This window comes from Acomys russatus, chromosome 21 (genome assembly GCF_903995435.1).
Source record: "Acomys russatus chromosome 21, mAcoRus1.1, whole genome shotgun sequence".
Classification (NCBI taxonomy): Eukaryota; Metazoa; Chordata; class Mammalia; order Rodentia; family Muridae; genus Acomys; species Acomys russatus.
The window spans coordinates 48,102,257-48,116,973 of record NC_067157.1 but is presented as its reverse complement, the minus strand read 5'-3'; the positions used below and the strand labels follow the sequence as shown (position 1 = coordinate 48,116,973).

At 41.9% G+C, this 14,717-nt stretch overlaps 1 protein-coding gene across 2 annotated transcripts in view; it reads right to left on the bottom strand.

Annotated features, from left to right (window-relative positions):
• The window catches only part of Oprm1 (opioid receptor mu 1), a 47,073-nt gene that overhangs the window by 14,207 nt on the left and 18,149 nt on the right, over positions 1-14,717 (bottom strand). Inside the window, exons 1-2 of one of the 2 annotated variants that reach the window (XM_051164440.1) lie at positions 4,484-4,832; positions 3,210-3,730 (exon numbers count right to left, since the gene is read on the bottom strand). In XM_051164440.1, the coding sequence (XP_051020397.1) occupies positions 3,210-3,730; positions 4,484-4,826 (864 nt within the window). In that variant the 5' untranslated portion in view covers positions 4,827-4,832. Of the gene's footprint in view, positions 1-3,194; positions 3,731-4,483; positions 4,837-14,717 lie in introns of those variants that run through there. The other variant, XM_051164441.1, reaches the window with a different exon arrangement.

The following is a 14,717-nucleotide window of genomic DNA, read 5'->3' as shown; positions in this document are numbered from 1 at the left end:
ATATTATTCTCATAATCATCCAGGTGTCATGTAGAAAGTACCTTATAGGGTAAGGCTGGGCAGAAAGAAAGCAGGAAAGGCACTGAGTGGGCAGTGGAATTCCAGGTCTCAATGAGACTTGTGTTGTTCATGGCCCATAGTGAGAAGTGCTCTGAAGCAATGTCCAGTTCAACAGGACAGCGGGATGGCTCATGGGTGGGGAAAGCCAGCTGTCACAGGAACAGATGGAGGACAAACTCTTTTGCTGGGCTCCATGTAATTAAGATTAAAAAAAAAATAATAAGGCAACAAGACAACACCCAGAGCTTAAAGTGGGTGTGGGCACTGCAGGGGACCAGGGAGCCGAGCCTAGGATGGACGGGTCCCGAGAGAGAACATTTTCCTCATCCCATTCTCCGTGAGGATAAGATGTCCACAGGGCTCTGAGTCCAGGCTTGAGCCTTTGAAAGCATCTTGTTAAAAATCAAAATAGGGGGCTGGAGAGATGGCTCAGTGGTTAAGAGCACTGACTGCTCTTCCAGACACCCTGAGTTCAATTCCCAGCACCCACCTATAATGTGATATGATGCCTTCCTCTGGCTGCAGGTGTACATGCAGGCAGAGCACTCTATACATAATAAATAAAGAAATAAACAAAAAACCAAATAAATCTTTAAAAAATCAAAATAGAAGACAAGAGCACATAAGAACATATTTTTGCAAAGTCTAACTTAGGATCAGCACACCAAAGGCTCCGGAGGAGAATGCCTACTGCTTGTCGTTTCTGAAGTGTTGGGTCATTTGAGTTGTTAGTCAACTGACCGGAAAATACAAGAGAGGCAAATTATGACAAAAGAAAGGGAAATAATGTCAGCGTCATTGGGTCACTTGAGTTGTACTAGGTTACACAAGAAAGAGATCTTTCATATACACCTTGTAGCTAAGATGCCACCAGCTCCCCCCCCCCCCCCCCCCCCCCCCCCCCCCCGCCACTCAGCCATTCTGTAGATATCTGTGGAGTGCTTGCTAATGTATCAAGGGCTGGGATAGGCATAAGAAGCAAGATGGATGTGTTCCTACAATCAGGAAGCAACAGAGTAACTGTCTACTACAACACAAACAAGGTGACATCAGTGGTGTTTCCTCTCTTCATCTCTTCACAATGTGGCCATAGCTCCTGCCAACCAGAGCCTTTCCCCCTAACTCACTCAAGTCTAGGTTGATGAATCATTTGATCTATAGTAAGCATGGATGGAACTTTATGTCATTTCCTTTAAGAATTATATATGTGTGTGACTGCGTGTGCATGCAGAGGCCTGAGGTTGGTGCAGGGAAACTTCTTTGACCGCTTCCCATCTTACTAACTGAGGTAGGATCTCTCAGTTGAACCTAGAGCTCACTAACGTGCCTGGCTTCCCTAGCCAGCTTTCTCTAAGAATATACCCCACCTCATGTTTTCCCAGTGTGGCAGCCACAGGCACTCTGTCGCCCCCTACCCTTCAGTATTCACTTGAGCTCTGGAGAGATGAACTCAGGTCCTGATGCCTGAGCAACCATACTATTGCCACTCAGTCATCTCCTCAGGACGCTTGGTGCTGTTTCTGTCGCCAGGCCTGTAGAGGCTGGCTCTCTTTTCTCTCCCTCAGGACCTGTGGCCAGAGGGGACATTCTAGAGGGTTAGTGTCTGTGGATCCAGCGATTCCTGCTGTGGCTAGTCTTAAACCAGGTGACAGACAGCCCAGATAGTGGCTGGCTTGAGTAAAAACAACTAAAACTCAAAAGCACACACAGGCAGGCCCAGCCCAAATTATGGGCACAGCATGCGGCTGTAGTCTGGATTGATCGGTTTGGAATATTTTGTTGTACAAGAAAACCTGAACGAGATGCCTTTAACAAGAACATGTGACTCCAGCTTTATGCGGGGCATAGGACTTTCTTGTATGGTTTATCTAATTACCTTGGTAACTGTCACATCATCACTTCTCTCTGCCCTGTGTGGACAAGGTCTCAGTGCACAGCTGTCAGAATACAGACACCCTGAGGTTTCATATTGGATCTCTGGTCTGCAGAATAGGGAGTTGGCTAACATGCTTGATGTGGGACACATGACATATAATATATACGGTTGTGGAGAAAACACAATAGATAGAACGTAAACATTGAGAACCACCACAAACTTGGAATCCTTCTAACTAAAGTGTTCACGCCAATCCAAAAACCCCATGTTTCCTAACAGGATGGCTCCTATTTAGGATAAACAAACAGGAAACCCACAGCAACACAATACCTGCTGGGCAGATTCCAGCTCAGACATAATCTAAAGATTCCTGCTGGCTGAGCCTTGCAATCTGCTCTTCCTTCAGATTTGATTGGAGTGGACTCCCACGCCTGTGGGATCTCCTATTTGCCCCAACCATCTGCACCTGACTGTCTTAACCCTAAAGAAAGACTCATCAGTAGAGATTAGTGGAAAAGGATCTTTGATTTCTGTTAATGTTCGAATATGTCAGGCTCTCTTTTCTGTTCCTTGCTGTTTCTCATCTCTGGCCAGCTCTCCGAGCTGGGCCTTTGGCAAACAGCCAGTCCCAGGCTAAAGTGCTTCTCTGTTATCTGCTGCCGCTGCTGCTCCACAGAGACAGTGGTAACGATAAGTGCTAATTGGATGTATTTTTAAAGCAAACCTTTTAGTGACTTAGGGCAGAACTTCTCCAATATTGTTTCTCGTCTTCTCTCTGGCTGAGCAGGGACCACACTGATGTGCGAAGGGAAGTTTAAGGGAGCATCGGAGAAGATGAAGGGCAATCCTATTTAAGTTAGGGGTGTGGTGGGCGGGGTGTGTTGGGCAGGGGGCGGGCTATGCTTCCATTCTAGGAAGCTCCAGGTGAGTCAGGTGGGGTAACAAGGTCCAACAGTGTCCTAGAGTAAGCTACCAAGCCACCACACCCATGTAAGCCTGGGAGGAAAGACACAGCATGACACTTGGGGGCGGGACTTCAAGCTTTCTTACGCTCATCCTTTCATCTAATGCAAGTAAAATATGTCAATGCAAAGCATTTGAAGCCCATCTGAGGACGGGCAGTTTGAAACTGCATTCTCTATTATGTTATTCCTGGGTTGGCCTCAATTCTCCAGTAACTGACCTACTAAAGGATTTAAATCTTACACTGGTACCAGGTGCTGTATTTTTTTTTTTTTTTTATATGTTATATACAATTCTAGAAAGCACGTACCTGATGGTTAGTTCGGTCCACTGTATTGGCGGTGGAGGGATGTTCCCTAGTGTTCTGGCGGATTCGGGTGGAGTTCTGCTGTTCGATGGTGGAGGAGGTTGGGATGCAGAATTCTCTGAAGCATCGTTTGAAGTTTTCATCCAGGAATGCGTACAGAACTGGGTTCAGGCAGCTGTTTGTGTAACCCAAAGCAATGCAGAAGTGCCAGGAAACTGTCTGAAAAGTGGTTTCTGGAATCGTGATCAGTGCTTTGATGATGACATAGATGTGGATAGGGGTCCAGCAGATGATAAACACAGCCACAACCACCAGCACCATTCTGGTGATCCTGCGCAGGTTTCTGTCCTTTTCTTTGGAGCCCGACAGCATGCGCACACTCTTGAGCCGTAAGATCATCAGTCCGTAACACACAGTGATGATGAGGACCGGCATGATGAAGGCGAAGATGAAAACACAGATTTTGAGCAGGTTCTCCCAGTACCAGGTGGGGTGGGAGAATGTGAGGGTGCAATCTATGGACCCTGGAAGAAAAGAATTTTCAAGAGAAATTAGCAGTGACATTTCATCGTATCATCAGGTATGGCAATTGTTCCTTTGCCTACTAATATCTCGATCCTGAGCTAAGCAAAGGCTGTTGCTTACACAGACTGGCAAGGAAGGGATTAAAGATATTAAGGAAGAAACTCACCCACCGATTTACAGAGAAATTACTTTTTTTCTTCCTCCATTTTTCATTTTTTTTCTGCTCACTTGGATCACATTAAGATTTTATGAAGTGAGAAGTTATGCACATTTCACAATGAATCAGACATCTCATGGGGTTTATGCTGTTATAAAAGATAACCAAGATTGTCCAAGGCTTCTAGGGGCTTCCTGCTAATGCCTGCTTCCCCTTCACTTCCAGATAGCAGCTGCTGTTACATCAGGAAAGGTAAATTTGTCAGTCAGGCAAGCACTTGAAACAAGCCTCAGTGACAAATTCTCTGGGCTTGGCTTTAATTACTTTGGGGAAACCTATCCTATTTATTCAGCATTTTAGAGAAATAAGTACAGAGAAATCAGGAATACGTAGATATTGTTCTTAAGAAAATACCCAGAAGGCTTGCAATTATAGAGGAATCTTCTCATTTAAAAACATTTAAAGGCATTTTCTTGATTCAAAGGACAGTTTGACAAAGATTAGTGGACTGTGAATTCTGCTTGGCTCAGAACATCACCAACACATCAGACTGTAAGAAGCCCCATCCCTGCCTCAGGCCCATGTTAACCCTTACCCTGCCTGTATTTTGTGGTTGCCATGAACATTACAGGCAGGCCAATGGCAGAGGAGAGGATCCAGTTGCAGACGTTGACAATTTTGGCATTTCGGGGGGTGCGGAAGTCCAGGGCCTTGACTGGGTGGCAAACCGCAATGTATCGGTCCACGCTCATGGTGCACAGGGTGAAAATGCTGGTGAACATGTTGTAGTAGTCTATTGAGATCACGATCTTGCAGAGGATGGTCCCGAAGGGCCATGTGCCCATCAGGTAGTTGACGCTCTGAAAGGGCAGCGTGCTGGTCGCTAAGGCATCTGCCAGAGCCAGGTTGAAGATGTAGATGTTGGTGGCAGTCTTCATCTTGGTGTATCTAGGAAACAGAAGAACGACAGAGAAATTGTTGGAGACACCACCTGAAGGACTGGTGGCTTTCTCTTAAGAAAACACCAGTGGTTAATGGAAGACCCTGAGAATAGATCCAGGACTCTTTCAAAGCGATGGTTGATGTTTACAACTGAGTGCCCATGACATAAATAGTAATTTCCCCAATTACATGCCTTCTTTTCTGTATAATAGTTATTAGAATAGAAAACATGATGTTTCTGGTGTTATTTATTTGGGACAGGGTCTCGTGTATCCCAAACTGGCCTTAAACCTGCTGTATGCAAGGCTGGTCTTGAACTCCTGATTCTTGTATCTTTAACTCCCAAATTCTGGGAACATAAGCATCCACTGACATGCTTAGGTTGTTTCCTAGTTTTTAATGTGTCCGTCATGGTGACTGATGCAATTGGCCTGGGGAATTACAGGTGAGTGGACAATGATTCTAAACATATAAGAGAACACTATATGAACACACACACACACACACACACACACACACACACACACACGAATAGATTAAAATTGTTAAGCAACAGTTGTAGCACAAGGGTGTGCATTTCTCTACATGTGCACAGGTACACATCATAGGCGCAACCATGTACTGGTTGCCCAGGCACATGGAGCTGACCACTGTATTGAACAGAACAGGTAAGGGACAAATAAGTTGGAAAACACGTCAGAAGCCTAATTTTGTCTTAAAGCTCAAGTAAGAAGATGGTGGTAGGAATAGAACATTTTAGAAGGGGAACAAGAACTCCAGCTGAGAGGTAGAGTTAAAATGGTACAATGAGTATATATGGCATGCTGAAGGGTAAAATCCTATGAGAGAGAAATAATACAGATGCCAGGAAATAGAATAAAACATGCGTTGTGACGAAGAAGCCCTGATCCAGTGAATGATAGAAATCTAAGATTTTTTTTGCTTTATTTTTAAGGCCTTTATTGAGTTGTTATTGACACGTGACAAATGATACCTAGTGAGTATAATTTGCTAAGTTTTGACATATGTAAGTCCATGACATCACTGTCATCAAAATCGGTGTTCGGTAAGCATTGCCTTCAGAGCCAGCTTTGCCATGCCTCTTCTGTAAATGGCTGTTAGAACTCAGCGGCTCCTGTTTGTCTGTAGCGTTTGAGACCTACAGCTGTACGGTGCTTGTTCCAGTGGCCAGCCTGACCACTTGCAAGAGAGACCTGCAAAATACAGTATTTTCCTCTCCAGAAATAATGGCAAACATTTCCTTCCCTGCCCTTTCCTTCCAAGCCCTACCCCACCATTTCCCAAGCAACCATGGATCTTGGTGTGCTTTCTGTCTTTACCGAGTCATTTGCATTTCTTAGTATTTTATGCAAATATTTATCCAATATATGCCCCTTTTGGTCTTGTTACCTTCTTTGTAATTATTTTGATGTCACCCACATGGTTGCATGCATCAAAATCCTTCCTTTTATATTGTTAAGAAGTTTTCCATTGTGTGACTATACCCCAATTTCTTCTGCCAGTCATTTATCAATAGGAAATGATTGGTATACGGCTTTTGGCTGTTGTGTATTAACCCATTATGAGAACATCCAAGTAAAAATAACAAGGGCTTTCCCCTCCTGGCTAAATGTCTAGGAGTGCTGTTTGTCTTGAAAGCTTACAGAAAGTTGAATGGTGAGGCAGGAGTGATACGCAGAAATGTTTATAATAATAAATTAGATTGATGGCAGATGCAGATCTCGTGCACTTACCACCCATTGTTTTTCACATGTAATATTTGTGTACTCACATTGTGTAACAGTACCCCAGATTTAATCTGGGAAAATGACTTTTTCCGTTCTCTACTTGTGAGCCGCACAGTAAGATCTCTCATTAGTTCAGGACATGAAGATGTTAAGAGATGGGCTCGTAGGAAACACAGATGGCCTCCGGCTTCAATGGAGCCACTGTGGTTTGGATGTTTTAATTTTTAAAAACCTGGTTCTCGTATTTACAATTTGGCCTCCAGTGTGATGATGTTCACTAGTGAGAGGACAGGAGGAAGAGGAGATCTTTAGGCTACTGGTTGAGGTTTTGTCCTCAAACTGAACTGACCTAGTCATCCTAGGTCTGGTTAGTACTTGAGGGAGAGATGCTGTAAACAGGCAAGACCGACCCCTCCCCTGCCTCTTTCTTGGCTTCCTCTTTCTCTGGCCTGTGGGCCCTTCTTCTAGCATGAATGGCTGTCATGATATCACCCATGATGTGATGCAGAGAAGGGCTCTCACCAGAGCTGCTGCCATGCTGCTGGGAATTTTAGCCTCTGACACTGTGACCTGTACAAACTTGTTTATATATTATCCAGACTGAAGTATTTTTTCATAACCATGGGAAATGAGCTAATTAAAAAAAAGAGTGGTTGTTTTTGGAGGAGGTTTAAAAAATACAGAGCATATGAGTTTCTTCAGAGGGGCTCAAACCCGAGAGGTTTTATAGTCTACAGTTGTTGGGAAAATTCATTTGAGAAGCACCGCCCCCCCTACCCGAAGAGTTGAGAAAGCAAAAGAGAATGCAATATATGAAGCAAGGTCTTCCTTAAACTTTTTGTTTACAAAAGATAGCAAGCTCCTTTTAAATTTCAGTTTGTGTTTAGAGCTTTTCAGTCCTGTGAGGTTAAGATCTGACTCATTCAGCCCCACACAGCTGATTTCTGTGGAATACACCACTATAGAGCCTCTAGTGTAGGGGCTCAATTCAATGTGCCAAGGTTGTCTTGGTCTCTCTGAACAGCAGGGAGCTGACACTTCAGACTGCTTCATGGACATCGCCAGGGCCATCCAGCTGAGACTGTTTTCTGAGTTCCACTTTGGACCCTGATTCTGCAGAATATGCAGAACAGCTGGTGGGTTCTAGATGCGAGGCTACCTTGAGTTGCTTTAGAACTATGACCTCCTTAAAGGATTTTTAAGACGGGAGGGAGGGCAGACACAGCCAGTTAGCTTCAGGAGATAAATTAGTGGGATCAGTAAAGACCATATACCTGACAAATGTGATGCAGGTAATTTCAACAGAAGCAAACAGACAAAAACAAATTATAATAACAATCTTAAGCGTTTAAAATCACCCACTTTGATGTTCAAGAAATTTAAACACTTTTGATGTTTTGATAAGTGGAAAGATTTTCCCAAAGCAGAAAATTTTTTTTTAGATAAGCTATTGATGATAGGCCTGTGATCCAAACGCCTGCCTTATGACATTAGTCACACTCTGGAGAGGATCTTGAGGCAGTTTTCTGACTCATTACACTCTTAGTTTTTTTTTTTTTTTCTTTAGACTTGTCTGTTCACCAAGTACTTACAGTGCATACTTATTTCAGTTAATTTTTTTTTTCTCAACTGCTGAGTGCAGTGGTGCAGAGGCAGGCAGCTCACTGTGAGTTCAAGGCCAACCTGGTCTATAAAAGGAGTCCAGGACAGCCAAGGCTGCATAGAGAAACCCTGTCTCGGAGAAACAAACAAACAAACAAACAAAACCTAACAACAACAAAAACCATTTTCTCCCTTGGAATGAGGTGTTTATGAAACAAGATTTGGTTAGTGTTTATCATGACTGGAAAGCTGAGGGGACGCATATTAATTTTTCGTTCTACAATGCACATGCACATCCCAATATCATATTACATATGGTTAATACATACAATATTACCTGTCAGTTAAATCAAGCAACAAAGTAAAGATTAGAAAGATCTTTCCACTGGCATTTTATGGGAGCACTGCTATTTAATTTTTCTTATTATACCTGGACACCCTTCTTCTGAAGTGAATTTTGATCCTAGCTACTCAAGTGTTGAATCATATCAGTGGCTTTCTAAATGTATGAAAAAGAAGTGTAGAGACTAGAGTTTTGGCAATGGCCCCATCATTCTTCTTCCATAGTCCTTCATCTGGAGAAATGGTTTGTTTAGGGGAGGAGCACTGCTACTCAGCAAACGAGCCTTCCCGTATGTTCTGCTCGGATGTGGTGGTATCAGTGCGATCCTAAGAAAGTCACATGAGTTATCGCAGGCTCACTAGGATCCACAGGGTGCAAACAAACCAGAATCATCAAGCGGACAAAAAAGCAGCTGAGGGCTTGTATTTGCTATTCCCTTTGCATGAATGGGTCTTGACAGAACCTTTAGATACTAAATACCACCCCCTCTCCATCCTTTGTTTCTGTTTCTTACTGTGCAAAGTGAATGGAAGTAAAGTGGAGGGAAGGAGCGAGGTGTTCAAAGTGAACGAGTGACTCACATGGTCTGGGTGACCCTCTCTTGGACCTCAGGCCCTTCCTGTACCTGCTTCTCCACTAAGCAGTGACCTAAGTACTGTCTATTTATCCAATTAAGAACTACATAATACACACTTAAAAATATCTATTCTAGGTAGCTGATTAATTGTGTTCTGCAAACTGAAGGCACTACTAGGTAAAATCTCTTTATATATCATTGTGTTCATCTTAGGAACATCAATGCCTGACCTAGCAGATTATCTATACGTACCAACCCAGGTGCTGCACTGGGATGAGGCTCAGCACAGCTCTTTCATCGATACTTTTCCACTCTCTCATGCCACATGTGTGTCTTCTGCTTGTAAATGTCCATCCTTTGTATGTGGTTATAAAGCAGCTACTGTGTCTTGCTACACTCATTCTTCATGCCATTTCCCCACATGTTGCTATGTTCTAAAACTTCATTGCTTTTGATTCAGGTAAGGGTAAAAGAAACTGCAGCAAATCAACTTGTGTGGTGGTCTACCAGTGTCTGTAGCCAACCTTTCTTCCATATTTTTTTGAGTTATTTCTTTGGAGTGTGATGACTCTTAGTTCAGAAATAGAACTGACAGAGGGAGCCTGAAAGCAGGAAGAATGCATTTTCCAATCTGGCTTGGTGGCTTTCTACCGTAACCTGTCCCTCTCATGGCTCAATGCTTTTCCCCATTATATTTTAGGTATTCACAGTAATATGAATTTTACGATGAGGTTAGTAGAAGAAAAGTCTCCTTGCCTTAACCCCTTTCTAACCTGTCAGGATTTTATCATTTTGAGTGAGACAGAAAGAGGTTTAATTCAGCAAGGCTTGGTGAGTTTCTTTTATAAATCTGGCATGGTATTGGAAAGGCCTCCTTGTTCTGCCATGACCTTTGTGTCCATACCCCCACACAGAAATCTATATTTTTAACAGAGGATGAAACCTCCCTAGAGCGTTATCTTTTCATCTCATCATGAATGAGGTAAATCAAATGAAACAAAAGTGCTTGTCCTACTTGCAGGTAATTATGCAAGTGGTGACATTGCTAGGTGAACATCTGTCTGAATTTCTCCATTTCTATCCAGGTTGGCTGTATGTGAAGGGAGGCAGGGAATAAGGGAGAGAGGGAAAGAAACTCTATAATAACAAGCCCCAAAGGAAAATTCTTATTTTCCATAAATATAGAAAGAGGCCATATGTTAGTTGGTTATTTTCTGTTGTATTTTCTATTACCTTCACTAAGTCTAAACAGGGATGTCTCACTTTGCTGTAAAAGGCTTAAAACATTTCATTTGTGTTTCTTTCCAAGCCAAGATACATGGTATTTAAATGAATTTCCCATGGGCGAATAACAGCAGAGTCCAGATGAGTGACCTCGGATGTGACTCTTCCCCTATAGGTGAAAACTGATTTACTTGTCACTTTGACCCCAAGAGAAGGACAGATAGAAATTTCTAGAAGGTTAAACAAAGAAGCACAGCCTTCTGGTGGTAAGCTTGCAACTCTTCATGTGTCCCTGAGACAAAGGACTGTCAGAGCCTTAGGCTGAGCTCGTTCTCTTCACCTAGTCTTTGTTTAATTTTATTTTACTTCCTTTTTAGCTGTTTGTAATTTTCTCTTGCTTTCCTGGATACATTTTTGTTCATTTTAAAATTACATGTATTTAGTGCATACTGACCATTCCCAGTGCCCTCCCACTTCCTTCCTACTCCTGTCTACTCCTCCTCACACATCTCTCTGTCTCTCTGTCTCTGTCTCTCTCTCTCTTTCTCTCTCTCTCTCTTTCTCTCTCTCATTTTGTGTTTCTTTATTTTATTTTGTGACACACCAAGATTAACCAGGGCCATCATCATGACTGTCACCTCTTAGATTTACAAGAAAAATCATGGTTTGCATTAAAAATTTTTGGAGTTATGATAAACTTATATTTGAAACACATTGCTTTGCCACTCTGATTTATGTAAAATAAGCAGTTAGAACCAGATAATTTTATTTTTATCTGTAACCTAGAGCTTTTGTTTGCTAATATGCAGAATACACAGACATAGACACACACACACTACACACACACACACTAGATTTGAGAACATCATCAGAGCGTCCATTTCAGATGCTATGGCTTTTTGGTTCATGGATAGTAACGTTTGCTTTTATTCTAAGGACGGAGATTTTAGAGCACAGATGTAGCTTTCAAATTCCGAGTTTCTGAGAGGACAGGAAATGTGTTCTGTGCATCCACAATACATAAAATCCAGCAGCTTCACATAGTGGTGGGTCTGCAGACATTTCTTTAATATTGAAGGAACCCTGAATAGAACTCTGAAATATGATAAAACAATGGAAATACTATTAATACATTTTAAAAACAAATATCAGTGCCAAGATTAGATAACTAAATTGTAGAAGCTTGCAATGCTCTGTGCATATGTATGTTAAAATTCTTTAGTGTACACAGGCTACTGGTAAATTATTTTCTTTTGAAAGTAGCCCAATAGACGTAGTGGTTCACATGAATTTTTGGTCACGTTTAACAACTTTACTTTGTGTGGTAATTTGGTGAAGTTATAATCAGTCAGTATAAATATATAAAGAGGCACAGAGAGGGAAAAAAATAGAAACAAGTCAAGATTATCTGCCCTTCAAAAACCCCAGCACAAGGTAGATACCACCAGATGCTTGTTGAAAGGGTCTGAATAAAAAAAAAAAATGAGTGTACAGTTGTTTAAGTTATTATGATAAGAGCAAAGTTTTCTTAGTGATGCAGAAAATTTGAAACAAAATGTCTGGCTAATTCATTGTCAAAGTTGAAAGACATCAATTGCCGTTGTCACAGAAGCTCATGGGATAATACAACTGATTAGAATACCCTGAGTTATGTGAAAGGACCCAAGGCACAGAGAGCCATGTGTATGGAAAGGTCCTCTCTACCCTGTTTCTCCAGACTGCACTGGGAACTGAAATGTACCTACTATATTGCCTTGTGAGCCTTGAATATTTATGAGTGCTTTGCCAGCAAGGTTATAAAACACTTTGCCCCTGAGAGTCTGCTCATGGTTCAGCTCAATCAAGAAAACCATGGAAAACATTCTTATTTTCTTTGCAAAAGTATGTCTTCTTTGAGTATCACTGAAATTAGTTTTCCATGAAGTGTATGTGTGTATGTGCGTATGTGCATATGTGCATATGTGTGTGCGTGTACATATGTGTGCATGTGCATCTTTATATGTGCATCTGTGCATGTGTGCGTTATGTGAGTGTGTGCGTGCATGCATATGCGTGCATGTGTCTGCCTATGTGTGCATGTGCATCTGTGTTGTGTATGTGTGTTGTATGCATGCATGTGTGTGTGTGTGTGTGTGTGTGTGCATGTTTTTCACAGAGACCTTTTTGACCTTGGGGTCATTAAAATGACCTAAATCGTAACTCCAATATGTCATAGGACTTCACTGACTGTTCACAATCCCCCCTCCCCACCCACCTCTAACAAAGAGGAATGAAGGCAGGGCTCAGCCTTAGAGGTCTTCGGTAGCTATTAGGCACCCAAAAGTGCTCATATTAGTCACACAAATATAAAATCATCCATGTGATGAAACATTAGCCTCACTTCTCTGCTCCATATCTATATGTCAAAGACCATTTTGTATGGATGGTTTTGGTCTTTACTTAATATGACTAATAAAACACCTGGTATATGCTGAGGATGCAGCCTGGAAGCTGTCCAGTTGGTGTCACAGTCAGTGTAGTTTTCATTTACCTTGGATTATTCACTGTTTTATTTTTACCCAATCACGTTGACAAGAAGTCATCTTACTATCTTAGGAAATATAATTTTCATAGTTTAAATTCTTACAGTATTTTCAATCTTCCTTCTTTTATATAAAATGTCTGTTAATTTGAAAAATTAACTTGGTGGCCTGTCCAGTTCGGGACGTGTGGGAAGTTGTTTCAACAAGCATCGCCTTTCTTCCATCCCTCTCTTCTTGTGTTTAGTACATCAGGCTGGCCTTCAGGTACCTACTCATGTCCAATTTCATGTGGTTCTTCATGTTTCTTGGAAACACTGATTTTATTCATTTGAAAACTTCAGGTATAAGTCACTGTATGGCTGATTTTTGTGACTTTTTTGCGGGGTACTCGTGTTCCCATTTGGCTCCTTTATGAACAGTTTGATGACTGTAGAATTGAGGGAGATCTTTGAAGTCAGTATCATTGTAGCCTGTCTGGGGTCATGGTTGGAATGACCCAGCTTTTAATAATTTTGGAGGGTGGGATGGGCGTCACTAAAACAGGGTATGCTAGTGGCTCCTAACCTGAGTTTGATTGCCAGGCTTCTAATCCATCATACAACTGCTAATCTCCCAGATGCTGCTACCATTTCTGCTCTGACTACTTTACTATTGCTTCTCTCTAGCTTGCGGACTGGAAGGCACACAAGTGTCAACTGATATAGTTACTGACACTCTGTGGAATTCCTTTTCATAATGTAATGACATTGGTGTTGGCTCTACAGCCTGAGACTTATGTGGTCTCCTCTAGCTCTACCTATTCATCCAGGCTTTTGGTTTGTCTGACTAGGAGAACATTCTTCCTTCTAACTCCATGATTCAAACATTCTCAATTTACTCAGTTCTCTTATTCATCCATTTCAAAAGAAGGATAAAAAAAAATCTGTCTTATAGTATAAGATAACAAACATGTGTTTAGTTCCCCTTTATCTTGCTCTCCGTGAGGTTTGTCTTCTGAATGGAAACCCACTTTATGTCCACGGCTCTGTCTCATAAAGTTTAAACCACTGCTCTTCTTGTAGAGAGGTCACTAATTCAGGTTTGTGACAAGGTGGGTTGGTGTTTCAATCTGGATTAGAAACAGGGAGATAGAAGGACATCACTCAGTCCCATACGCCACAAATGTATTTATCAGTAGCAAGCACAGTGATATTTCTTCTCCATCTGCTAATTAATTTACATTCTCATAATGGGTTAAAACATTACCAGGGAAAACAGGAACACTTAACAGGACACCTTAAATGGCTATGTTGTCTAATAAGACTCTCTGTATTGTTTTCACATATTTATGTGTCAAAATAAATTGATATGTTATTTACTTATGTTCTTTCAAAAATAACTTCTAAGGTATTCTGGATATAGGGGCCAATGACATAGTTTAATTGCTTATTTATAATGGGCCTTCCTCATATTATTCAACTTCACATCTATTGTACGTCACCACTACTTCTTCTGCAGCAACAGGGAACTTAGACATAAGGATTGTGTGGGAGTGCCAAGGTGAGGTGGCAGGTTATTTTATTTCTGTAGAAGTGAAGTCGAAGAAGAATATAAGCCCTGGAGAGAGGCATTAGAAGTTCTCCAGTGATGTGAACAGATGAGAACAGGCCATTTGGGGGCATTGTAGTTATGGCACCTGCTGTACCACTAATGTTTTGGCCCGTGTGGTCAGCAATGCCTGTACAGTAGGCAAAACCCATTCCAGCTGAAGCTTGGTAATATGGAAGTAAGTGGTTCATACCATCTCATCTCACCGCTTCTCAGCTCCGTCTCCCCTTGTCAGAGCCTCTGGCCATGCACTGTGCTTGGACCTAGATCTCTACTGAGCTTTT